Genomic DNA, 26,153 nt, shown 5'->3' on the forward strand with positions numbered 1-26,153 from the left:
TTCCCTCAGTGTGTCATTTGTACCCGTGGGATTTTAATTTATGAAGGCAACTGAGTGGATGACATGGAGAGGTCAATGCCGTGGAAAGAATTTATTACTTAGATTTCCCAAGAGAAGGGGCATGCCCCACCATACAGAGCCACGTTGTAAATATCAGTGTGGCTGGTGAACAAAAGATAGGAGCAAGGAGAAGGCGTAAGCCAGAGCCTTCATTGGAGTTTCCAGGGGAAAGGCAAGACAGGCAGAGTAAACAGCCTAGGACTGGTTAGTTTGAATAATTCTATGGACTTGAAGCTCTAGCGGTGGTCTCTCATTGCCTGGTACCTGGCCCTGGGATGACTTAGTGCAGGGGCAATATTGGCTTGGTGAGAGTTAGATAAGAAGGTGGGTGGGGGGGTCAGCCTTGGATCAGCCCGTCTGCACCGGAAATGAGAGTTCCAGGCAAGCTGACTTGCAGGAGAGATAAATACTTTTGGCTCTGTGATTCATGAATGCCAAATAGACACACAGAATCAAGGAAAACAGAGTTAAAACACTCCTCTCTTATAGAGACACCAGTCACTGGATTTAGGACCCACCCTAATTCCAGATGATTCCCAAGACCCTTAATTTAATTACACGTGCAAAGACCAGTCACCTTTACAGAATCCAGGGGTTAAGAGATGGACATATCTTTTGGGGGGCCACAATGCGACCCACTACAGATGCCAAGGTTGGCTTATAGTTCTCTGTTCACATTGTAGCTTCTGGGGGAAACAACGTTTGTTTTTTCGGATGAGGAGCCCCATGGTCCACAGTCTGTGGTGGCGCAGGTGCACTTTGATCAAGCCTTTGCTCTACTTTCCTGCGACCCAACGGCTCCACCATCCTCTATGTGGGGCTTTTTCTCAGGCCAGGTGCCCTCGTGGTCACAAGAGGCCCAATATGATTGTGCACAGGAACAGAGGTGGACCACATCTTCTTCGGTCTCCTGATTAGCAAGGAAACCTCCCAGAGGCCCTAGAAGACCTCACCTCGTTGTCATGGCTTCATGGCCAGCATTGCATGAAGACCTGGGCCTGATCCAGTTACTGCTCGAGGAAATGGCTTAGAACATCATGACCCACCCCCAGAGCTGGACTGGGGTCTGACCCCGTCTTGCTATGCACCCTCATTGCTATGGGTGCTCCAACTCAGGGATTCACATCACCCACACACTAGTGCAGCAGAGGGTCTAGAAATAACCCACCTCAAAGGCAAAAGGCACTGGGAGGGACCCCCAGATTCCCCAGAGAGTCTGGCAAAAGGCCATTGCCCTAGAACATACTCCCTGGTGTGGGCAACGCTAATATTCACTCACTGGGGCAATTACAGGACTATTTACTCCTGGGGCAGAGGATGGATTTCTAGTGAGTGAAGTCTGGGAAATGACCTGGGAGTCACCACGCACAGATGTCCGCTCCAAGGGAATCTTGGGCTTACTTGGTGGAGTGCCCCTTGGAAGGGCAAACCATCCATGAGCCCGAGAGCCAGCAGTCTGTCCAAACCAGAAGACTCATCATCATCATTATCATCACGCTGTCTGACACTCCCCAGGATTCTGTACTCCCTCTCTGCCCTCCCAACACAGCTGAGCACAAAGATGGAGACTGTTTATCCTATATCACAAGGGTTAACCCCTGTCTTTGTCCATTGGGGCTGCAGGTTCCGTGCCTGGTGAAGACCTACATCCTGGGTCAAAGATAGTGGTCTTCTAGCTGCAACCTCACAATGGAGGAGGGGGCAAGGGAGCTCTGTGTGGTTCCTTTTATAAGAACACTAATCCCGTTCATGAGGGCTCCACCCCCATGATCTAATCACCTCCCAAAGGCCCCACCTCCAAGTACTATTACATTGGCAATTAGCTTTCAACATATGAATTTGGAGGGAACACAAACATTCAGTGTATAGTACCCCACAACCAAAGACAGTCAGGCTAGGAGCTGCCCAGGCCCTTAACCTTCACTTATTCCTCCTACTCACCACTGCTGGGAAACTGACTTTCTGCCGAAAGACTGTCCCAACCAGGGTCTGAATCCCTGGTGTTGACAGGGAGGTGCTGGGAGTGGTCCCTTATAGGATTTATTATACATCACATCCTCTTTCATCTCATCCTCTTTCATCAGTCATAGCCATTATGAATCCTTAGGGCACCTGCACCTATATACACACCTCCATCCTTTTCCAAGATGTTTACCTTCTTCTCCTTTGCACTTGCAAATTCAGCTACAAATGGTCCCATGGACTCAGCCCACTAGGGCAACCATTCTGGAAGCTCAGGTGCCTGTGACATCGCCAGCTGCCAACAGCCCCCTGTGACCTCACCACCTGGACAACTCGGCCCAGCAGGGGCATGGCCACTCCCTCAACCAGCAGAAGTGACAGAGGGCCTAGATGACCACCGTGCCCTCAGGAAATGCCAGCGTCTCCAGCATCCCCACACATGATGACAACAGGTCTTCAGACAGCCCAACAGGAGGGTCCCAAAATCAGGTCCCCCTCCTTGCAGTGCCTGATGGTGCTGCAGTGTCAGCTGAATGGCAGGATGTAAGTCAGGCCTCCATCAAGCCAGCCACCTCCGAGGCCATATCAGTGTCTGGGGACAAGGACAAGCATGAAGATGATGCAGAGCACAGCCAGGAGCCCAAGAAGCCCAAAGCCCAGCTTGCCCACCCAGCCCCAGATGCCCTGCAAACATCCAAGAGCCTCCAGAACCCAGTATGGGACAGGCCAGTGCAAGATTCAAGGATGACTCAGAGTCTTCAGACTTTCCAACATGATTCACTGGTTAAGGAGGAGATACCACAAGCGGTAGGTGCCCTGGACAGGAAGCAGGAGTTAGCTCCATTGACCCCAAGTGCTGAGGTACAGTCTCCCCAAAATGTGCCCACTGTGAGCACTGCAGATGCCAACAGCCAGCTTGACACTCCGGCCACAGGCATCACTGAAGCTGTTGAGAAGAAACCTGAAAGTCCGGAGGCCTTGCATCCTGACACTGAAGCTTTGCCATCGGCTGAGTCCCAGGTAGTGACTGAGGGGGATTTGGTGGACCACTCAGGAGACCTGCAGGCTCAGCCAGTCCCTCCCTCCCCAGGGAGCAGTGCCTCCCACTCACCTGGAGCCCCCACGGTGGCCCTGAGGAGGACACCGCTGGACCTCAGCCTGTACATGGCCAGAGAGGAGGACGACTACATGCGCTCCATGACCAGCTTGCTAAACATCAGCTCCCTGGCAGACATCCTGGTGTGGTCTGAGGCCACCATGGGCGTGGCCTCGGGTTTGCTGGCCTTTGGCCATAGCTCCCTGTCAGAACTGCTACACAGCCGGGGCCCCAGGCTGCACTCTGTCTCCAGCATTCTGGGGAACGTCAGGTTGGCCTTCTCCTCCGGGCTGGTCGCAGGCACCGACTTGGTCCTGCGCTCTGTCACCCACATGCTAGAGAGGATGGAGCAGAGGACTGTAGAGGGCATCCACTCGGCCGTGCACTACCTCACCAGCCACCTCACCCCACACCATACTGGCTGCAACTGTGACTAGACCCTGTGCAGGGAGCCCCAAAGGACTGGCTTAGTAACCTCCCAAGGCCCTGAGACCTTCACACCCCTCTCCCTTGCCCACCCCTGCCCTGGACAGCTCTCCCTAGACCAGGCAATAAATCACCAGCAATATTTATTTTCTAAGTGCCGGCCTTATCCCCTGTCCGTGCAGTGGGCACAGGGTGGAGGAACAGGAGCAGATTAGGGAGTTCTGGAAACAGAAAGGTATCCTTTGAACGCTTCCCAGGTGGTCCCATTCAGAGGCTGGGGCCAAGCATGTAAAGAATAGAGTCTGCGCAGGGCTCAGGGTCAGGCGTGGGAGTCTCAGACCTGCAAAAATTGATCCTCGCTGGACTGCCAACCAGGTAAGTGCATTCCTGAGGAAGTGAGACCTGACCCTTCCCCAGGGCCTACTGGCCTAGCGGGCTCAGGTTGCCCCCCTGCTAGGGCCCTCTGAGAGAGGGTGAGGGCACGGAGCCATTCACTTCACCCTCTGAATCTCTGACTCTCCTCCATACAACAGATAATGAATCTACACCATGAAGACATTATAAGACGTAAGGGAAACCATGCAGGTCCTAACACATGGTGTCCAGCATTTAATGAGCCCAAACATTTCAGGTGCCATGTTATGATCCTCCAGCAAGCCAGGGATAGGTGGGAACAGGGATCTAATGAGGGTGACTGACAGTCCCGGTTTTCCTGGGACCAGGAGAGTTCCTAGAATGTGGGAATTCCAGATTTTAAACCAGGCAAACCAGGACAAAGTGGGGCACCCCAGACCCAGGTCTCCTTACATGGCTTTTGCTCTTGTCTATGACTCTGTCACCTTGGAAAGGCAGCCGCCTGCTTTGAAGAGCCACCAGCCCACCTTCTGGCTGGACACAGTGCCACACCAGTTATGTCACTTGGTGAATGAAGTTCTAACTGGACATCAGCCCCAACTTCTGCCCCTGGCCAGGGCTTTACACAGTCACACCCCACACACTTCATGCTGCAGGCCTGGCCATGGATTCATTCGTTCATCCATTAGTCATTTCTAACAGCATCTCCAAAAGGGGCCCTTGGCCGACACCAGCCCATTGATGGATTTTTTTGCCCTATATGGTGTTTCTCAAATTGTGAATTCGTTGCCAATGTTTAAAAACTCAGAGATTTTGCATAAAAATATGGATTTCTGCTTCTCTTGGAAAATCTAGGGGTCTTATTTCTTCAGAGCAACTGGTAGCAAAGCTGCCCGCTTTAGAAGGACCTATCTTGCCTGCATCAGTGATTGATGTCACCTGTCTGGCCCCAGAGGCACACAATTGCCACTCCTCCCCTGCAGGCGGCTCATATGAGGAAATCTGATGCCAGGCCCAAGGGGATACAAGGATAAACCAGGTGTGTCTACCCCTTCCCTCAAGGAGCTGCCACTTTCTGTAGGTGAGATGTTAACTGTTTCCATGCAGTGAAAGCAAAGAATTCAGGAGGGAGATTGTCAGTTCAGATCCCAGTAAGCACCCCCCACCCACTGCCCCCAGAAGCGATTGAGTCAGACCTAAACAGAGAGGAGAGATGGTGTCCCCCCGACAGAGACCAGAGGCGTAAGAACAAAGGCAGCTGTAACTGGTGCTGGGTGTGGGGGGCGGGGATCAAGCAGCTCAACCTGGCCAGAGCCCAGAGCACAGAATGGGCAACAAAGATGCCAGGGTAGACCCCAAATGCTGTCAACAAATATTTTTTGAACCAGGTAAATGCCACTATGTGCCAGCTACTGCTAGATACTGAAACTGCAATGGTAAAAGAAAGATCAGAGGAACAGAAACCAAACCTGATTAGGTGGAGGGATTAGCCAGCTAGCACAATTGCCAAGTGTGGGCGTGGTGGGACCCAGCTGTCTTTCCAGCTCTGCCCCCATCCCCCCACCCCACCCCCGTCTGTGCTGGCTTCATTCTCAGGTGGCTCAGCCACCTTCCTGGAAAGACAGAGTCCCTTGTTCCCACTGGCTCTGGCAGGAAAGTCCCGAGGGAGGGTACTGCTGGGCCTAGCTTGGCTCCCATGCGTTCTACTGAACCAATCACTGAGGCCCTGGCAATGAGATACCTCATTACCTGGCCTGGGCCTCATTCCTACCTCTGGGGCCAGGGTCACTGAGAATTGGGGGATCCCCTTAGGAAGTGTGTTAAAGCTGGCAGAGCTATAAAGAGCACGGCCTTGGGGTCCAGGCTGCCTTGAATCCTGGCTCTACCTCCTACTAGCTATATTACTTTGAATCCCTCTGGGCCTCAGTTCCCTCATCTGTAAAGTGACTATAATAACACCTCCTGCATCGGACTATTGTGAGGATTAAATGAGTTAATGAGTAAAGTGCTCACAACAGTGTCCAGGGCATAATTGGGTGCTATACGCACATAAGTGTTAGCGGTCATTAGGATTATTGTGGAGTGTTCTGTGAAGCCATGTGCTAAGGACTGACTTTCCCTGCTTGTTCCCAGCCTTCCTCTTGCTGTGGGATAAACAGTTGTGTTGGCAAATCTGCCTGGCAACACACCTTCTCTGCAGGTGGGACCCCCAGGCATCCCGGTGCCAGTGCACCTCGGGAGAAGGTCAGAGCTGCACACTCAGGGCCCAACGTGGAGAGAAGTGGGTGCACCCCAGCTCTGGATAAGGTGTCCCGAGTGAGAAAGGAAAGGCACAGCACAGGGGTGTAGGTCACCATGTGTGATGGAGAAAAATTGAACACTATTGGGGAGAGGTAGTTAGTAGAGGCAGAAGGTGTGTAAGGAGACAAAGAATAAGCAGTTGTCAGGATAACGGGGTGACTGTATGTAGGGTACTCTCTGGTGCTGAGAATAACTCAGTTACAAATTCACCCCTACAAAGCTGCCTTCTCCTCTTCACGCCTTCTCCTTTATTTACCATGGTTAACACCTGACAGTGTTTCTCTAGGATTGATAACGATCTTTCTGGGTGTGGGTTCTGCTGGTAAGAAGAGGATCTGCTTAAAGAAACATTGAGGCTGGGCCAAGAGCCAGCAGGGCGGGCACAGCATCCTAACATCTGAGCCCAGCAGGGGCTTGGCTAAGGGAAGGGCTCCAACAAGTTCTGGCAGACGGCAGAAGGGATACTGTGGCCTCTACCCCAAGGTGGATTGCCCCCTTCAGTGAAGGACTTGTTCCCCCAGCTGCTGTGAGCACTGCCAGGGGACAGCCTTCAGCACCAGCCCCTTCAAAGAGCCACCTGGCCCAACGTCATGCCCTCCTGGGGAGCCCGATCCCGTGACTGGTTTATGCAGGAGTCTAAGGCCTGACTATCCTGGGCCAACTTAGGACAACTCCAGCTCCAGAGCACCCAGGGAGCTGGCTGGGGTGATGTGGGGTCTGCATCACAGGTTCCATCCCCCGTCCACCCACTGTGGCTTTCTTCTAGCTCAGAGTCTATGTTCCAGAGAACCTAACCTGTGACCTGAGACTGCTCAACCCCTTCCAACCCCCCGTGCATGCCCAGATGTGTGTGTGTGTGTGTGTGTGTCCCACAAATTCAAATCACGTTAAAAGTTCAAATATTTTTTTAAAGAATTTTTTTATAATAACAGAAATTTAAGACCACTTTGAATATGGTAAAAAAATAAAATAAAAATAAATCTTTGTCCGTGTTTTTACTTATTTTGTAAGGACAATATTCTTGTTTAGTCTACAGCCACTTGGCTAATTGGTTGAAGTCACTGCATGACTGTGGTCAAGTTTATAGGTTTGGCTGGATGAGACACAGATTCGATCCAGGAAAGGGTGTCTCCAAAAGAAAGTGATCATAGATTAGGGCAGTCCCCCAGGGAAATGTGATAAACTGTAAAGGTAAACTAAGGTCTTAAGTACATACTTAAATATTTAAATGAAAAACTGGACCCTCTCTGGACTAAGAGGAAGCCCTATTTCTTGGGCCTGGATCTTGAGCTTTGAGTCCCCAAGAATGGGGGAGCACAGCGCCCTCTGCTGGAGGGAAGGCACCACTAGCTTGCAGCAGGAGGGCCACAAGACCACAGCCCTGACATTAGGGGATTTGAGGTCCACTTGTGAAAGAAATGAGTTAAATGATAATTATTTTTCTACTCACAACACTTCTGACACCAAATGTGTGGGTTTTCCACACCAATTCTCCAATTCTCTATGGACACCACCTGGGTGTCATATAATTAAATTCAATTCTGACACTAACCACCTCAAATTAGCACAGACCCCACAGGTTAAGGGCTCAGTCCCACAAGACTGCACCACCAAAGATGCCAGTTGTATGTAGTGGGCCCCTAGGTTACCCACACTTCTGTCCAATTTTGAAACAGGCCAACAAGTAGCCCCTCCCACTGAAAACTTGTTTTCTTTCCTATAGAAATTTGAAGTTTCCTTCTCCTTAAGTTTCCTTTTCCCCAGTTTTTTAGCTCCTACCCCTGCTTTAGATAATTACCCTAAAACTTGTGATTCATACTTGTTGATTGTAATCATTGAAGCCTAATGTTCTTTCCTACTCGTTCCCAGCCTAACTCCTGGACAATTAACGACTCCTGAGTGACTGGTTGAACGGCCACAGGCTCTATAGAGCTAACGGATTTAATAATTAAAATCTATTTTTCCTCATTCAGGGGACTTGGGGATACAGAGGATACCCCAGCAAGGTTGCCAGTAGGTAGGGACAGCTCGAAACCAAAGCCAACACGGTCTTCTAGGCAGATCTCGAGACCCCTTCCTCTCATCTGAGATCAGATAGGGCGAGAGTTCCATGAATCTCCCAATATGGGGATCATGTCTCTCAAGGGGAAAACTAGGGAGGCAGTTAGAGACAGGCATCGGGTCTCTGCATTCCTGCACAACCCACAGAATGCGACCGCCCAAAAGACCTCCCCTCTCCACCCAAAACTTCCCCTTTTTATTGATTATCTACCCCTATGAGGAACAAATGGGTACAAAATACCCAACTAGATTAAACCAGCCACTCACACCTGCGCAGTAAAGGCCACAACGACCTTCATTTCACCTGGGCCTCATTATACCATCATTATAATATCATACATATACGCGGAAGTCCGTTACTATATAACAGATTGCATTCTGGGAAGGAACATGCACAGTCTAAAAAGATGAGGTAAGAACCCCTCAGCTGCCATCTCGCACTCCATGTCAACCCCCAGTCCAGGTCCTTCCTGGAAATGACTGATGTGGGGGAGGGGCGAGGTAGTGGGTGGAAGACTCAAAGGTAGTACAGCAAGGGGAAGAGAGAAACAAAACGGGAAAGGGATCCAATAGTACATTTTATCCCTGTCCTAATACTTATAACACTGTACTATGGAAGCTTTCTTTCTTATCCGATTCTGCACTAACCTCTGAACTTTTGATGGTATCAGCTGGGTAACATTCCAGGTACAGAACAGGCCCTCAAACGATAGTTGTTTAAGGGTCTATATGAGTGATTGAACAAACAAATCAGCAAATGCGAGTCCTGAAACCCTAAAGTGGACATACAGAATTACTACGTATCTCATAAACTGACAATTCTGGAAAAAGACCTGTAAAACATTATAAGATGCCTTTGGCCACTTTATTTCAGACACATCATCCACTCTGTAAAAAAAAATTAAAAAATTAAAAATTAAATAAATAAAAATAAAAAGATGAGGTAATAGCCTCTTGTCAATCACAGGTGTCAATCATGTGGTCCCACGGAAAGGAACAGCCCATTCTAGGGAAAAAAGGATAAAAACTCCAAGTCCTCACCAGTCCGATCCCTTTGAGCCTCTTGAGCTTTGGCTTTGCTCTGGGCCCTCTCCAAATCCTTTGGATTGTACTATTTCTCCCAATAATGCCACCTTGGGCCCTTGAACCATTCTCTGCTTGGGTCCACTCCTATTTCTTTGGAGTGTACTATCTCTTCTAATAAACTACTCTTTCACCATTTTATTTCTGTGTCTCATTCAATTCTTTGCGCGAGACACCAAGAACCTGGACACCTCACCAAGAAGAGCCCATTCTCCGGTAACAATTTGACTACAATTCATGGGTTCCCATGACTCCCTACTCAGGTTGGATAATTTGCTATAACAGCTCACAGAATTCCGGAAACAACCTTACTCACTATCACCAGTTTATTATGAAGGGTATTATAAAGGATACAAAAGAACAGCCTGATGAAAAGGTACATAGGGCGAGGTCCAGAAGGGTCCAGGGAGCAAGAGCTTCTGCCTCCGAGGAGTTGGGGTGCCTTACCCTTCTGGCACATGGATGTGTTCAACAACCCAGAAGCAATCTGGACCTTGTTGTTCATGGGTTTTATGGAATTTCCATTAGGTAGGCATGACTGATTAAATAAAATATTGGTTATCGGTGATTAACTCACTCTCCATCCCTTCTCTTCCCAAAGGCCAGGGGTGGGGCTGAAAGTTCCAATCCCAAGGTTGGTTCCTCAGGCGAGCAGCCCCCATCCTCCAAGAGTTACCCCTATCACTCAGGAAATTCCAAGTGTTTTAAAAACTTCCAGGAACCAGGGGGTAGAGACCAATATATTTCTTATGTCACAGGGGTTCAGAATATATCCTGAGATGCCACCAGTTGAGCTGACAGAGGCTGGAAATATGTCACTAGGAAGCTCTGAGGAGGAAGAGCAGGAGGTCAGAAGAGCACAGACTCTCCAACTGGAGTTGCTTTGAGCCCAACATCACGGCCATGATTGTATAACAGTACTCCAGACTCAGATCACAGCAGGCCCAGAGCCCTCCAGGAAGCACCCAACCATGGCAAAGGCCTTCAAGGGTTAGGCTTGGCTGAGGGGACTCTAGACAGGCAGTATCCATTGAGCCGCCATTGGCTTGCCCTATGGAGTCCTCCAAACCTCAGTTTCCTCACCTATAAAATAGGGATCAATAATGCATATTAAAAAGAAACAAACAGCATTTAACAGTAAGCATGTGACAAATGTCAGTTTTCTTCCTTTCTTGGGGTGTTCTGCTTTGCCTGTGTATTAGTCAGAAGTCCCTTAACTGGAAGTGACAGAAACCTAACGTGAAGTAGCTTACTTAATTAAGCACCAATGGATTGATGGGCTGGGCGGAGAAGGGCTAGGAGGGAACTAGCTTTGGAGACATCTGGTATCAGAAACTCAAAGCTGTAAGAACTATTTCCATCGCTTGTGTCCTCTACCTCCCATGGCAACTCTGCCTCTTGAGGAAAGGAGTGAAGAAATAAAATGGGGTCACTATAGCCAAGCTGCTATATCACTAAAATCAAGAAGGTTGAGCCCTGGTCGGCCTGGTGGCTCAGGTGGTTGGAGCTCCATGCTCCTAACTCTGAAGGCTGCCAGTTCGATTCCTACATGGGCCAGTGAGCTCTCAACCACAAGGTTGTCAGTTCAATTCCTCGAGTCCCACAAGGGATGGTGGGCAGCACCCCCTGCAACTAAGATTGAACACGGCATCTTGAGCTGAGCTCCCTCCGGGATGGCTCAGTTGGTTGGAGCGCGTCCTCTCAACCACAATGTTGCCGTTCAACTCCCGCAAGAGATGGTGGGCTGGGCTCCCTGCAACTAGTAACAGCAACTGGACCTGGAGCTGAGCTGCGCCCTCCACAACTAAGACTGAAAGGACAACAACTTGAAGCTGAACGGCACCCTCCACAACTAAGATTGAAAGGACAATTTGACTTGGAAAAAAAGTCCTGGAAGTACACACTGTTCCCCAATAAAGTCCTGTTCCCCTTCCCCAATAAAATAATAATAATAATAATAATTTAAAAAAGAAGAAGGTTGAGCCCTGAGGAAACTATTCTATTCTTGTTTTAACTAGCCTGAGAACTTGACCGTTTGAACTTTCCAGTCCTGGGTCAATGTCTAGATAGACATCAGACCTCCAGATAACCTGCTGATTACCCTCTGAAAGACAGGAAGAATGTTCATGTATCCAGACCACTGGTCATCGACAGGATTACCATCTTGGACCAATCCTGAGCCTAAAAATGCAGGATCCATTCTTCTCAAGAACATACCTTTTATTATAAGAACCCTCAGTTTTTCTTCTTTGGCACTCTCTAGGTATTGCCTAGTTGTGTTTCTGGTTTGCAAATCCTAAGACTCTTGAATAAATCTTTATCATTTATTTCTAGCCAAAGCCTCCAGACTCTTTCTGAGTTTGTTCAACACTCTCCTCCAGGCTTCTGCTCCTTGCAGGAAATGTGGCTCCAGGCCCACAAGCTCACACTTCCACGACGAAGAGGAAAGGCCTGTTTCCTTGCTCCAGTCTGATAGATCCCCAGGGGAAGGATCTGGTTGGCCCAGCCTGGATCACATGTTGGAAATCCCTCCTCTTCGGTGCTCCCAATACCATTCTGACCAGGCATCTGTGCACACCGAGCCACACCCCTCCCAGAGAGGGGAAGAAGGGAGCCGAGGCAGCCTGTCCCCTCCTGGCACCCCTAGGTCCGGCACTGTAGGTGGCATTGTCTTAACCTTACCCACTCCAGCATCTGAACACTCTTCAGCAGATAAAAGTTACCTTTCCCACAGAAACAGGCCAGGATTCCAGATGAGGTCAGATGTTTGCCCAGTCCTAGGCTCTGAGCTCTGGGGTGTGCTCACCCAGTACACATAAGTTTGTCTGTGACTGTTCTACCCATAGTCAGAACTTCCCTTTAACAGAGTGCTTTGGAAAGATCTGAGGCATTCTTAGGTGAACTCCCCTCAACTCCACAGATTAAAAAAACACCTCTGCATCTCTGAATTTTAAAATCGACCAGTGAGAAAATAGGATTCACCTAAAACACCTAGATTCATTTCTGATGGCCTTTATTTTATTAGTACTTGTCAAAATACAGTTTTTGGTGAGGAAAACCACCTCCCACAGATGGCCTCTACGACGTTGAGCTGGAACAAGACAAGCAAGGTCCTCTGGCAGCGAAGGTGGCTGGGATTGCCCCAGCCAAAGGTGGGTGAGTCGAGGTAGAGCAGGGCACAACGGCAGGTTGCTGCTGGCCCTCTGCGTGAGGTTCTGAGTCTCTGCTGCCTCCCAGCCTGGGCTGCGGGATTCAGCAGATGATCACAGGCTGTGGTGTGCAATAGACATGGGCAGGGGATGGAGCAGCCTAAGAACAAGGCCCACACTAGAAATTCAGGGAGGTGGTCAGGCAGGCCCCTTCGTCCCCACTCCCTGGACCAGAGCTGGCTCCTCAGCCCAGGCAAGGAGATGGATGTCATAGCACAGACGCCTTGGTTAGACGCAGGACTAGAGGAAGGCATGAGCACAGCCCAGTGTCTACACTTCCAAGGCAGGTGGCCAAGCTCGGCAGAGATTTTCTGGGCGATTGGAGGGGTGGGGAATGAAAACACCCCGCGCTGCCACCTGCTCCTTGGCCTGGTAAGAACAGAAAATCAGACAATCAGACGGGTGACTGCGAACAAGGACCTCTCTCTGCGAGAGAAATCCTGGCTGGCTGCAGCCACACTTAGGCCACAACGGGGCCCTACACGACCGGCCTGGGGCCAGGCGGCGCCGTTTCCTCCGCTGGGGCTGGTCCCCTTCCGTTGCAAGGAGATACAGCTCCGGGATCACGGCCGCAGCTCCAGAGCAGGACACACGGCGCAGCCTGGCGGGCAAAAGGCAGCAAGGACAGGGGGGCCAGACGGGGGCGTCACCGCCCCCGCCGCCGCCTCCGTAGCTACCACGACCTCAGCGCCTGGGCTGGGAGAGGGAGAGTCTGTGCCGGTTGCTACGCAACGGCCCGGTGACGTCAGGCGATTGAGTTTGGTTTCCAAGGTAACTGGCCCGGCAGCTGGGCTTGGAACTATTTGTGTACGTCCCCAGAGGGGCTGCTGAGCCTCCCGGGTCTGGCGCAGCTGAGGAAATGTGCTCCCAGCCCGCGGGCAGGCGGGGGACAGAACACAGAAGCCCTTTCAGTTCTCGGAGGCCGGCGACCAGAACGGGGCAGGGCCGAACCGGCAGGAGGACGCCCCTCCTCCGCTCCCTGCCGCCAGGGTTTTCTCCCCGCTCCTGCGGGTGAGGCCCCTGGACCGCCAGGTTTTGCCCTACTTATAAACGCTCTCCTGGGTAAACTCCTTGAAGAAAGGGGCTTCTGTTTGCACCAGCCAGGCCAGCACTGCTACCCTCAATGGCACACAGTAGGCATTCAGCACCGCATTCCCATGGGACTGTGGCTGACCTTTCAGAGTTGTCAGACACCTCCAGCACTCAGAACCTCTTGTCAGGTTCTGGTCTCTAACACCTGTGTATCTGTTCTCTCTGCCCTGGTGAGCAGATCAGCAGATGGGCTCCATAATTTGGGGCCACAATGCAAAAACAAAATGAGAGGCTCCTTGTTCATAAATGACTGAGGAGGACCGGCCAGGTGGCTCAGGTGGTTAGAGCTCCATGCTCTTAACTCCGAAGGCTGCCAGTTCAATTCCCACATGGGACCAGAGGGCTCTCAACCACAAGGTTGCCGGTTCAACATCTTGAGTCCCGCAAGGGATGGTGGGCTGCGCCAACTAACAACGGCAACTGGACCTGGAGCTGAGCTGTGCCCTCCACAACTAAGACTGAAAGGACAACAACTTGACTTGGAAAAAAAAAAAAAATGACTGAGGAATAAAGTAGGAAACAGGCCCTAGCTCTGCCCACTGAGAGTGAACTGCAAGAGAAAGTAACAAGTACATGGGTAAATTGAGGCAGATGGTATCAGTCACAGAGGAGAGAGGAGGTTTGAACCTAGTTGAGGGACAAGACACAACAGGAGCAGAAAGACCATCAAGTGTGCAAAGACAAAGCAGTGACCTAAATTTGGGCCTGGGGGGGGGGGCCCTTAGGACTCTGGGCGCTGCAACTGGGTCTTGCTCTTTGTGGCACCTGTCACAACAGGACATCATCCAAGCTTCTCACAGTCTTCTCCAAGGAGCTGCCACCACCTTTCCCCAGACCAATGAGCCAGGCCAGGCTGAATTGAGGGTCACAGAGATCCAGGCCCAGGCCTCAGAGAACCGGCCTAATATTGACATCCAGAGCAGCTGTCTGCCCAGGAGCCAGGCCACGCTCTGCCTGTCCTGCCCAAGGGAGGCATCTCCCCAGCCCTGTAAACCCTAGCGTCTTGTCAGCAGTCTGACAGCTAACCAGGCGCTATGAGGGTGGGAGGCTTGTGGCATCTGTAAAAGAGTGGCCTCAGCCTCAGGGCTGGCTTCCCCCACCCCTGAATGAATCTCCACAGCCTGATCAGCAGTTGGGAAAAGGCTCTAGCCCTTGTCCTCTCCTCTCCTCTGGGTGAAGCAGGCTCCATGATTTCTGATTCACATGCAGAATCCGTTCAAGAATGCACCTGGGCTCACCTCCCAACCAGATTCCTCAGTCTTTCCCAGACGATCCCTGGGGAACCAGCCCTGGGCCCAGGCACCAGAGCTGGTAAGCAGAACCAGCTACATAATTTGCCGGGGCCCAGTGCAAATTGAAAATGCAAAGCCCCTTGCTCCAAATGTATTGACAATGTCAAGAAGGTGAATGCAAAGCATTAAGCCAATCATGGGGCTCTGTGTGACTGCACAGGTTGTACGCTCATGAAGCCGGCCCAGCTAGTGAATCCTAGATACCAAGCATACCTCTTTCTTGGGCACTGTTCCATCTCTCAGGGTCCATCTGTTGGTCTCTCCCCCACACTGCTGCTGGCTACTTCTTAACCATCCATTCAATACAATCTGGGCATCCAGGGGGTCTTCAGAGAGGCCCACCAGACACCACATGGGGGGATGTGCCCAGTGCTTGCCCATCAAAGGACCAAAAACACAGAATCCTTTCAGAAATGCTCATTTTTGCAAATGCTGGATGTTTGGTTTTCTATTCAGCTGAAGAACACTTGCTCTTGAAGAAAATATAGGAGAGGTGTCTACATAAGGTGATTAAATATGCTTAGCAGCTGATTGATGAGAATTTGGCACTGACCAACACTAAAACAATATATAAGAATAAAAGTCAAGGACATGTTTGCAGCCTCCTAAGGTCTTCATCCTACCCATGATTCATCTCACTCTGCCCTCAGGGTATGAGGAGAGAGAACTCCTGCCCCAGCCCTCTGGTTCATCTCCACCTGGGATCCGGCCCTGCAAACTCCCTGCCTGGGTTTCTGCTGGGCTCTCTGCACCACCCGGCTCCTCCTTCCAGCTTACCTGTCAGTGAGTCCCCAACTGCAGCCCGACTTCTCCCTCTGCCTGCTCCTGCTGCCTTCCTGACCCTTCCACAGATACTGACCCCAGGAGAGCTCCGATAATTCTCTTCTGCACATGAGCTTTCTGTGATGTCTCCTCTCACCCACTGAGGCACCACAGGTGTCTCTCACCTCTTTAAACACCCTTTAACACTCATTCTTTCGTTCACTCAACAGATCCTCAATGAAGGCCGATTCTGGGCCCGATGCTGTTCTTGGGGCTGGGCATAAAGCAGAATAAGACAGGCAGACACCTCTGTCCTCACGGAGCTCCAGCAATAAATGCCAAAACATCAAACTTGGGCATTGTGGGGACAGAGCCCCAAAGAGCAGTTTCCAGGCTCTTGGCCTCACATAGAAAGGTGCTGACTCAGGTAATAAATGGCCATCAACTGTGATTGGATGACCATCAGCTGTGGCTAGTTGGCCGTCAGCTGTAACCAGTGAGCCATTGGCCACTAATATGACTGCTATGGCTACGCTAGCAGGAAAGAATGGGGGCTAGCAAGAAGATGGTGGCTGAGCTAGTAAGCAGCGGAGTGTGGATTGTGGATTGCAGAGAGGCGGATTGCAGCTAGCAAGTGGAGAGTGGGTCGGTTGGCAGAAAAGCGGACAGCAGGTCACACGTTGTGTGAATCCAACCTCCAGTAAGACTATAGTGGTATGACTCCCCTACCTATGGTTCCGTGGGTGTTCCTTTTTGGCCTAGCCACATCCTGTGTTCTTATGTGGGGAGCGGGAGCTGAGACCCCGCAGGCCGCCCCGCACGACAGAAAGTTCTATTAAAAAAACAAAACAAAACAAAAAACCAGGATGATACAGTATAGACTATCTGATCGCGACTTGGGGCAGCTACTTTAGATCAATTGCCTTTAGTCAAGGAGTCTCTCTGGGAGGCAATAGAGGCTGAATAAGAGGCCAGGCATTCACCAGTTTGAAGGACAAACATTAACCAGGCAAATTTAAAGGCTCTCAGGTAGGAAGGAAGTTGGGTATCGGGTTCAAGGGAACAAAAGGTGAGTTTAGAATGGAGCTGAGTGATGGGAGATGAAGTCAGAAGCAAGACAAGATGATGCAGTGCCTGGAAAAATCCAGGAGAATTCGGCTTTTATACTGAATGAGGTGGGAGCCATTGGACAGCTGTAAGCAGGGCAGTTATGGACTCCTTTAGAGCATCATTCTGACTACTGGGCAGAGAATGGATTCACCACCTACTGTTCGGCACATTTGCTCCTTGGCCTGATTTTTTAGTTTTAACCTGTGTTTGTGCAATAGCCAGCCTGTCTGCTACGTGGGGTTGGAATCCAGCCCTAATACTGAGCAGGTGTTCAATAAACATTTACAGATCCATCAGGTGACACTTGTTTCTGCAATGAACTTCTGGACTCTTGCTTCTGAAACCAGCATCAGCACCACCTGGGAGCTTGTAGGAACTGTAGAATCCCCACCCACCTCTCCTCAATCAGAACTTGTAATTTAACAAGATCCCCCAGAAGTTCATATGCATTGTAAAATTTGAGAACTTCTAAAGAGTAGAATAACAGGAGGGCCAACCAAGTTGGCATGGAAAACCGGAGGTGAGCTAGGAAGTGAGCCCAGGTACACACATGGGCTCATTTGGGGAGTCTCCCTTAAAAGTGAGAATCATCCTTTCACTGAGTCTGCGAGGAGACAGGACCAGTAATAAAGCTAATTCTTACTGGGTGCTTTCTACGTGCCAGACACTGGTTTCTCAATCTTTTGTACACATTAGCTAAGTTAGTCTACACAACAGCCCTCTAAACTGGTACTATTACAGTGGCCATGCCCATTATTGCAGATGGAGAAACCAAGGCCCAGTGAGGTTGGGATTATTCCAGAATCTTCAGCAGATATGCACTCATTTGGCTATACCTGGTGTTTGCAGCGGGATCTGTTCTGATTGGTCGCTGCCAGTCCTACTGGTTAGTCAATGTTTTGAATGTCGCCCTGGTTACGCAGCTGGATGGAGGAGGCAGGATCCAAACCGTGCTGGAGCCAGGCTGTAAACCACGATCTTCTATCCATCTAGCCCCGTCACCACCCAGAAACAGCACACCGCAGGGACAAGCAGTGTGTCAAAGTGCTTGTAAGCTCTAACGCACAGTATAAATGCCAAGTACATGGATTCCTCAGGGGCAGAAGAGAAGATTGTTAAAGCTGGAGAAGCTGAGCTGTGAGAGGGCAGAGGAGAGGCTACTGTGGGGAAGCAGCATGCTCTCTGCCTGCTCGAGGGGGTAACTGAGTCAGAAGGAAAGGTTTGGCTTCCCTGAGTGGCTTCCCTTGGCTTCCCCCACGATCATCCCCTGGTGTTTCCAGATTGCCAGACGCCATTAGAAACTAACCAGGTTAGCCCGCGTGCTTCTTCACGGACTGACCGGGGCCTCCCGATATAGACCACCAGGGGGCGCTGTCCCCCAGCCTTTGTCCCACTGGACCCCACCTGCTCACAGTAAATGAACTTGGAAGGAACCCTAGGGACCAGGGATTTTGAGCCGTGGAAAAGGAGGGAAGGCAGGATGGAAGGGGGACTTATATCCACTTTCAATCCCCCAAGTACCCTCATGGAAGAGCTCTTGTTTCCATTTTACAGATGAGGAACTTGAGGGCCAAAGATGTTGGTTAAGATCCCTCAAACCAGAAAGCTAGGGAGAGGCAGGGCTGGGTCATTTGATTCCAACCTCAGTTCCCAAAGGGACCACAAGTAGATGTCAGCTCATTTGACCCTATTGTCTCACTGGTGTCCCTGCTTCTGTTGACCCTGTATTCTACGTAGTGGCCAGAACCTCAACCACAACTGTGTTCCCACAATTCAAACATCCAAGTGGGTAAAGGCAGTCCCTTCTTCATCATGAACCTTTTGAAGTCATGAGAGCATGCTTCATTGTCCTCTGGCCTTCAGGAACCCCACCTGCTACCCAAACTCAGCAGCCTCCCCATTCAGGTACAGCCTGGGGTCTCCTGCTCCCAGAAGCTGGCTCTTGGCCCTCAGAGTCGTGTCCTAGTCTACATCTCTTCCCCACTCCAGGGACACCACAGGTTCAGGCTTTGCCTCGACACCCCACGGCACAAATACACAAGGGGACATTTGAACCAGGAAGAGCCTGTGGCTGAGGCCAAACCAGGCACCAAGGTTTTTATTCTCAACTCCCACCAACTCCATTTATGGCCTCTAGGTCCAGTTCCTTCCTCATAAGTCAGAATTGGAAAAGGCCTCAGGAGTCACTGGGTCCAACTTACTTCAACACTTTCGTTTTCTACAAAAAAAACCACGGCGTGCCGCCTCCTCATGTCCAGGCAGGTTCACGAGACCAGGGCAGGGTAGGCAGCGTCCTGCACCGGTCGGAAACTCCAGCCCTGGGGCGGGCCCTTGGCACGTCGGGCCCTGGGAGGCCCAGTTCCAACACCTGTAAAATGGGGCGGGAATAGGGGACCGGTTTCGCGGCTTCTTCTAAGGGCGGGGCCTTATCTGGCCCCGGGGACCACCATAAAGAGCATCTATTTCGGCCCCCTTCTTCGGTGGGACCCATTCCTTCCCTCTGCCCAGGGAGCTGCGGGCAGCTCGCGTGTCTGGGCGCACGAGCGTGTAAACGATCTTGTGTGTGCAGGAGCACATGCGTCCGCGCCATTGCCGGGTCTGTGCGCGCCCCCTAAGGGCCGGCCACCACAGGCTGCCGCAGCTGCCAAGTGGCCGTGTGCAGCGCTGCGTGTGCCCCGCGTGTGGCCACCCTCCCCCGCGGCCGAGATCACGGGGTGTGCACCGCGGGCAGGCTGGCGCACAGCATCCAAAGCACGGGGGCCCTGGCTCCCGGTGCCCAGCCCAGCCCAACCTTCCCCGCCTGGCATTTTCTGTCTTCTTCGGCCTCCCTCTCCACCCGCGAAGAGCGCTCCGGGGCAGGGCCCGAGAGCAGCCCCGCCCCGGCAGGCCAGCGAGGGTGGCAGGGCCGCCCCCACCCCGGCGCCCCGGCGCCCCGATGGGTTTTTCCATGACTGCATCCGGCCGCGGGCCGCCTTTGTTCCCGTTGTCCCGGGCGGCAGCCCGCCTCTCCCCCGCGCGCCGGGGTTTTTCCAGGGCTCAATTGGAGCATGGCAGAGCAGCCTCCCCGCCCCCGGTCTCCAGAACCCAGGCTCGGGCGGCGCCCTCCTCAGGAACCTAAGATCACCTGCGGGGAGCCGAGCACTCTCCAGACTGCCGCTCGGTCCCTCTGGTCCCCGCCGCCAAGACTTGCGGCCACTGAGCCCCACATTTGTGCGCAAAGTTGACGGTCTCTCGGCCTGCGCGCCTCCGCGCTTCGTGAGGCGCTTTTGGTTCTCCGAGTCCCTCCCCGCTGCACGTTGCGGGACGGGGATCAGGCGAGTGCAGTCTGCAGATCCGGAGCCGGGCCGCCTATACCTCCAGATTGTGGAAGGGGCCTCACGTTTCTTCCAAGGGGCAGACGACGCAGTCCCGGCGTTAGCAGTCCCTACCTCGGAGGGGAACCCAGGCGCGCACACACGGCCTGGCAGAGCGGGGAGATCACCGGGGGTCCACCAAGCTCTGGCAGATGCCAGGTGGAAACGCGCCAGCCCCCGCGGGAAAATGGGCACACTCGAGGGCTGTAAGCGCCAGAGCTCTGGGACTCCTGTATTCCCGGAATCCCCTCCCGGCCTTCAGGAAGGACAGATAGGCAGGCAGAAAAGGTCGGTGGAGAGATGCGGGGTCGGGGGAATGTTTGAGGCAGTGAGGGCAGGCCAGAAACCCCAGACCACGCCTCGGGCAGATCCCCATGTATGCCTTAGGGACTGTGTGTCCGGGGCTCCGATCCTGTCCGTGCTGAGCTGCGTTCAGTTTGTGCATATCTCCGCCACTAGCGCAGCTTTCCGGCTATTACCCGGCCATGTTGGCGGGAAAAGTGGAAGAAACGATGTGTTTGCTTTCCAGTAAGGCTTGCTAAACCCTACCAGAGAAGCCAGAAAGAAGAGTGGTCTCCAAACTAGGATACAGGGGTGAGGCTGCGTATGTGCAGAGGAAGGGACTAAGAAAGAGGGTGTCTGGTTCTGTGGGGGTTTTGGAATCCTTGCTGGTCTGCTTCCCACAGCCCAAACAGGAGGTGGCCTCACACAGCTAAAGAGGTGAGGGTGTGAGGAGGATACAATACGGGACACTTAGGTCTATGGAGACCCAGAGTTATCTTCTCTGTAGGGGGTGGGAGGGATTGTCCCTAAAGCCCTTTGAGTGCCAGCAGCTTTCCCCCCTCCCCTGTGCATTCTCCTGTTTCCTAAGCAGTAATGGGGAGCCCAACTGCTCTGAAAGGGCCCTTGCTCCAGATGCATCTTAGTCACCTGAGCCTGCTTTGCCCCTGTGTTGAGGTCCACTCGCTCTCAACCCTCTTTGCTCTTCAGAGGCTGAACACCCACCTCCCCAAGCTATACCCATGAGGAAGCCTTGGTCCCACAAAGCTGGGCTCTCTCCTGCTCACAGACTAACTCAGATGCCCTTTGCCCTTGTGAAGTTGGTGGGAAGTTCCAGAAGCTGAAACAGAGCCCCTTGATTGGGCACCAGTCCATCAAATAGGGGAATTTTCACTGAGTTAACAGCTATCCTGCAACACCAGACCCTCAGTGTGTACAGCTTCTCACCCAGCGCTGCCACCTAATATATTGACTGGAACTGTCAGACAAGCAGGCCTCCCCAGACCCACCTAAACATATTGAGGTGAGGGTGGCATAAGCAGGATGCAATCCAGTTCCCCAAATGATGGCATTTTGGCTTCTCCTTTCTTCTCTCCACACCCTGCACAGAGGTGCAAATCATTTTCAAGATCTTCGTCAACACAAGTGGTTCAAATAGTAAACCACACAGTTTTACTTATCCTCCCGGGTGGGGGTTGATAATGGGGAGGGCAGGTTAGAAAGCATCTGCTGGCATAAGCATCCTGCTTGCTGTTCCTTTGTCCTCAGTCGTCTTGTCCACCATTTACCCTTCATTCTCCCTGTTCTTGCCCAGGCTGAGAATCTTAAGCCCAGGCCTTCACCATTATCCCTCAGTTTCCTCAGCTATAAAATGGGGATACTAGTGGTGCCTACCTCCCAGGGTGGTAATATGAGTTAAATGAATTTACATGAATTTAATACATGTAAAGAGCCTGCATGTAGCAAATACTAAATAAGCATTCGGTATTATTAGAAGTTAAGCAATTTGTCCAAGGTCATACAGTGAGCAGCTGAATTTGATATCAGTCCAAACCACCTGGCTCCAGAGCTCAGGTACTTATACTGTGCTCGTGAAATTGAGCACTAGCAGAACCGGGCAAGGGTATTCATGTACATAGCTCTGTAAAGTAGGACAAACTGCGGGGGGTTAGGAGACATTTTTGTAGGGAAGAGCCCATTCGTAACGTTGATGTCTGACCTTATTCCCACTTTGTGGCTATTACAATTGTTTTATGGGGGTTTTAAATTACATAACGTCAATAGAGAAAATTATGAAATCAGATAATCACCTTGATGGTAGAAAACTTGGTTCTTCCAGCAGTGATGTGACTCCTAAAACATTTCTTCATTTCCATATTTGTTGTCTTGCTCGTCTGTGCCCAGCACTGTAGTGGATGCTGTGGGGGTAGGAAGACCATTTTACCAGGAAGAGATCTCACTTCACTCTCTTCCTCAGGAGACAATAGGTATGTCTATGGCACAATGATACCTTTAGTTGCCAAAAGGAGTAGTTCACTTAACTAATGGTGATATCTGACGAGCACCTGTGGTCTTCATGCCCTTGTGTAACCCCCTCCCGAATGTGGGTGGGACTTATTCCAACCCATAGAAGGGGACAAAGGTCATGGGATGGATGTGATTATGTGCACATGAGTATGGTACACAAAATTCTAACCACCTTCTGCTACGATATCTCCTCCACTGCTGGCTTTGAAGACCAAGCTGCCATGCTGTGGCCTGCCTTACAGAGAGGGTAAGATTCTGAAGTACCAGCTGACACCCAGCAAGAAACAGGCCTCGGCCTGAGGCTGACAAGGAAGTGAATTCTGCCAACCACTCCGTGAGTTTGCTAGCAGATCCTTCCCCAGTCATGACTCAGATGAGACCCCAGCCCTGGCCAACACCTTGACTGCAGCCCTGCAGAAGGCCCAGTCAAGCCTTGTCCAGACTTCTGTGAGAAACTGTGATGTATAATAAATAATACTATGTTAAACTTCTATGTTTGTTGTTATATTATTATGCAGCAATACAGAACTAATACAGGATCTATTAGGTGAAAAGTCCCGCATGGGACTTTTAGGAGATACACAAAAGTGTAAGGAACCCAGCACTTCAGGAGCTTCCCGGCAGTCAAGGTGAGAAAGGAAACAGCATGGTTTCACAATTTAACAAAAACGAAAGTAATCTTCTAAAGAGGTAGCTTGGCTCCTGATTCTAAGAATTTGTCATATGGACAGTGGACTCTATAAACAGAGCAAACGGCCTGGACTTACCTGCAGTTCAAGATCCCTCCTTATCTTGCCTTCCTTCCTGCGTGACCTCTTGCCATGTCATGCCCTCTTGTTTGCCGCCCTCTTTCTGGATTGCTCCTCTTGCTTTTCTGCCCATTGACTACTACATTTCAGGACCAGCTTGGCCCTGTCACCTCTTCTGTGAAGCTTTCTTTAGTTCCGTAACAGAGTCAACCTCTTCCTCCTGATCTCTCAAATCTTTGTTTTCAAAGGCATTGTGTTGTATTATTCATTTCCAATTTTGTATTGAACACCTACTAAGTGCTATGCTTCCTGTTAGGTGCAAGATATACTGTCACAAATGCAGCAGAGGGCTGTTCTTGGGGTCTGCAGCCTGGGGGTGGCACTGCAGTCATGGGCCCATCTTCTCCACGTAAGGCCAGGCCCTCTCTGCATCCTTGGAGCTCAACACCACACAGCAGCCACAGGCCTCATTGTTGGTTAGGTGAATGACAGAGGCTGGGCCGGCCTTCCTCTTATTACCTCTTGATGGGTTGCTGGCTTCCTGATAGCCTTTTGGGGATGAATTAGCTGTAAAATATACCCTCAAGTAGCTGAATCGGTTGGATGTTATGATGTAAGAAAGTCCACCATTCAACACGTAAATGTCCCCAGAAACCGACTTAGTTTACCTGTCATTGATATGGGGCTCCAGGAGCTGACTGTAATTAATCAGTAGGTTCAGCAGCATTTTAAGGTTGTTCCTGGTTTATTGTCACCAGGTTTCAGCAGTATGGAGACAGGGAACATCTTGTACCAGTGATAGGAGATTTATGCATCTAATTTATCTAGAAAATGAAGGACTTTAGCAGCAAGTTAAAAAGAAAGGGGGGCAAGTCAGGGCATTATTATTTCTGGTTGCTTGGTACCACCCCTAGGTGTTTATAAGACGGGATTTCAATTCCCTTGTAACCAGTGGCAGCCTCAGTTGACAAGACTACAGAGAGTGCTGCCCGCACTGTCAGGTGGAGTTTGGAAATGTCTGAGGGCCCCGGAGGGCATAGACTGTGGCATTTGGCTGTTACCATGGGGCGCAGCCCACTGCATCCTCCCACTGTCCCCCCACACACTCACACACAAACTTCCTGGCCATCCTAGGCAAATAAATGCATGGCCCCCTATGTTCAGTTACCTGGAAAGTCTTCTTCCCCAAACATCCTGGCCCGAAAGGAGGGATGGCGTGCTGCCCCAAGGTCCCCCTCAGTGGGGTCCTACCAGCCTGTTCTGGGGTTGCCCTCTAGATCCTGCATCTCAGATGGATTTTCCTGGCTGTGACTCATCCCTGTACCTGGGGCTTCTGTTATTATCTCTGCTCAGAATTTCCAAGCCACTCTAAAATCCTCCGATGAGAACCCCTGCCCCACCCACAGACATTAGCCAGGGCGTCTAGGGGTCCTTTCTGCAGTATGACTAGGTTCCTGGAATCCGCCTAGAGTTCTGCTTCATTCCCTGGAGCTTGTTTACGGTGGACTGCAGTCTCTCCCCTGGGTGTTGTGGCCTTTCCCAAGTGTTGAACCTGTCTCTACTTGTTTCCTCACTGCCCCAGTTTGCCCTCCTTCCCTCCTGGGCAGAGCTGATGTCCCCTTATTAATTTAAGCTGCAGGGGACATGGTCTCAGGAATGGTCTAAAAAGTTGCTCTCCAGCCCCAAAATTTAAAATATTCTCCTGTGAACTGTGCCCTTTGTATCAGGGCTCTGCCTGCTCCATCCTCCCTAGGACGGCACCATTTTTGGTGTCCTGTCTTCATACACATTTTTCTGTTTGATTCTTGGGATTTGGTGACCTGAATTTTGGTCTGCTGTCTTGGCTGAGAGCCTGGCATTACGCTGGCTCCCCCTTCACTCTTGGCAGGAAGTTACAGAAGGACTGCCTGCTGTTGTCTCTATGTCTTCAGGGCCCTGATCTGCCCAGCCCGACTCCTGTCCCAGGTTGTTGTTCCATTGGGGCCACTACGATGATACCTCTCCAGGCTCTGATCTCCTCCTCAACCAGACAGCTCGGCCCCAGGCAGTTTCCAGTTGATGGTATGGGATTAATAAACACTGCAGGAGGTCTTTGTTCTTAATAAGGAAAGTTCTCTTTTAAAAAAAAATAGCTATGAACATGCTAAAATGTTCAAAAACAAAAAAAAAAAGTCTCTCCAATACCCTTGCTTTCCAGTTCCACTCTGCGTGGGTAACTATTTTTGGTGTTTCTTGTTTCTTCCAGGCATTTTTCTAAGTACTCACCCTCCCCCGCCCCCACTACCCAACAAAAAGCCCTGATTTGTAATATTTGCCAATTTTTGTGGAGTAAGTACTCCCACCAAAGCTCATTTCAAGCTTCCAACGTGACGTCAGTGAAGGCTGAGTTGAGGAGAAATGTGCACAATTAGCTAAGGATGAGAGCCAGCTCCAGCTCACCATGGTAAAATTACATGCACGTCATTAAACACACAGCCAGACACACACACGTGGGATCATAGGACACCTACACCTTGCTTGTGATATTGTACTTAACCAACTTCGTAAGACAAAGCCAAGTATAGCAACCACAGCGGAATGGATGTATCCACCCATCTGGTCCTCTTGTAAGACTACCGATTGGAAAGGTCTGTCCGACAGTTGTGGGGAAATGTGTGGCAGAAAACTTTGAAGGGTCATCAGGTAAACTACGGGGTAAGTGATTTTAAGAAGCAATTAGTGGGGTGTCATTTTTAAAAAATAAAAACCTTGGTTTGAGTAAATCTCAAAAAAGCAGTATCTTCATTTCTAACGGAGTAATTAGGAGTTAAGTGAACCCTTAATTTAAGATAGGATATAAACTGTTCTGTCGGGGATGGAAGGGCAATCTCCTAGCTCTTTTTAAAACTTCAGATGATTGATCAAATTTCTCTTCCAGAGAGAATTCAGGAATCTAC

At 50.9% G+C, this 26,153-nt stretch overlaps 1 protein-coding gene and 1 long non-coding RNA gene across 2 annotated transcripts; both read left to right on the top strand.

Annotated features, from left to right (window-relative positions):
- Positions 1 to 2,308: 2,308 nt before the first annotated feature.
- On the top strand, positions 2,309 to 3,555 carry TEX44 (testis expressed 44). The gene has a single exon (XM_019739732.2). It carries the CDS (start codon positions 2,413 to 2,415, stop codon positions 3,553 to 3,555), a length of 1,143 nt encoding a protein of 380 aa, XP_019595291.2. The 5' UTR covers positions 2,309 to 2,412.
- A 6,759-nt stretch (positions 3,556 to 10,314) lies between these two features.
- LOC109451453 (uncharacterized) lies at positions 10,315 to 22,959 on the top strand. Its single transcript, XR_012496037.1, has 6 exons — positions 10,315 to 10,333; positions 12,415 to 12,495; positions 13,424 to 13,563; positions 19,317 to 20,449; positions 22,346 to 22,428; positions 22,679 to 22,959. It is a non-coding gene; the product is annotated as an uncharacterized LOC109451453 (long non-coding RNA).
- The last annotated feature ends 3,194 nt before the right edge of the window (positions 22,960 to 26,153 follow it).

Source organism: Rhinolophus sinicus, linkage group LG01 (genome assembly GCF_036562045.2).
Source record: "Rhinolophus sinicus isolate RSC01 linkage group LG01, ASM3656204v1, whole genome shotgun sequence".
NCBI classification, from domain to species: domain Eukaryota; kingdom Metazoa; phylum Chordata; class Mammalia; order Chiroptera; family Rhinolophidae; genus Rhinolophus; species Rhinolophus sinicus.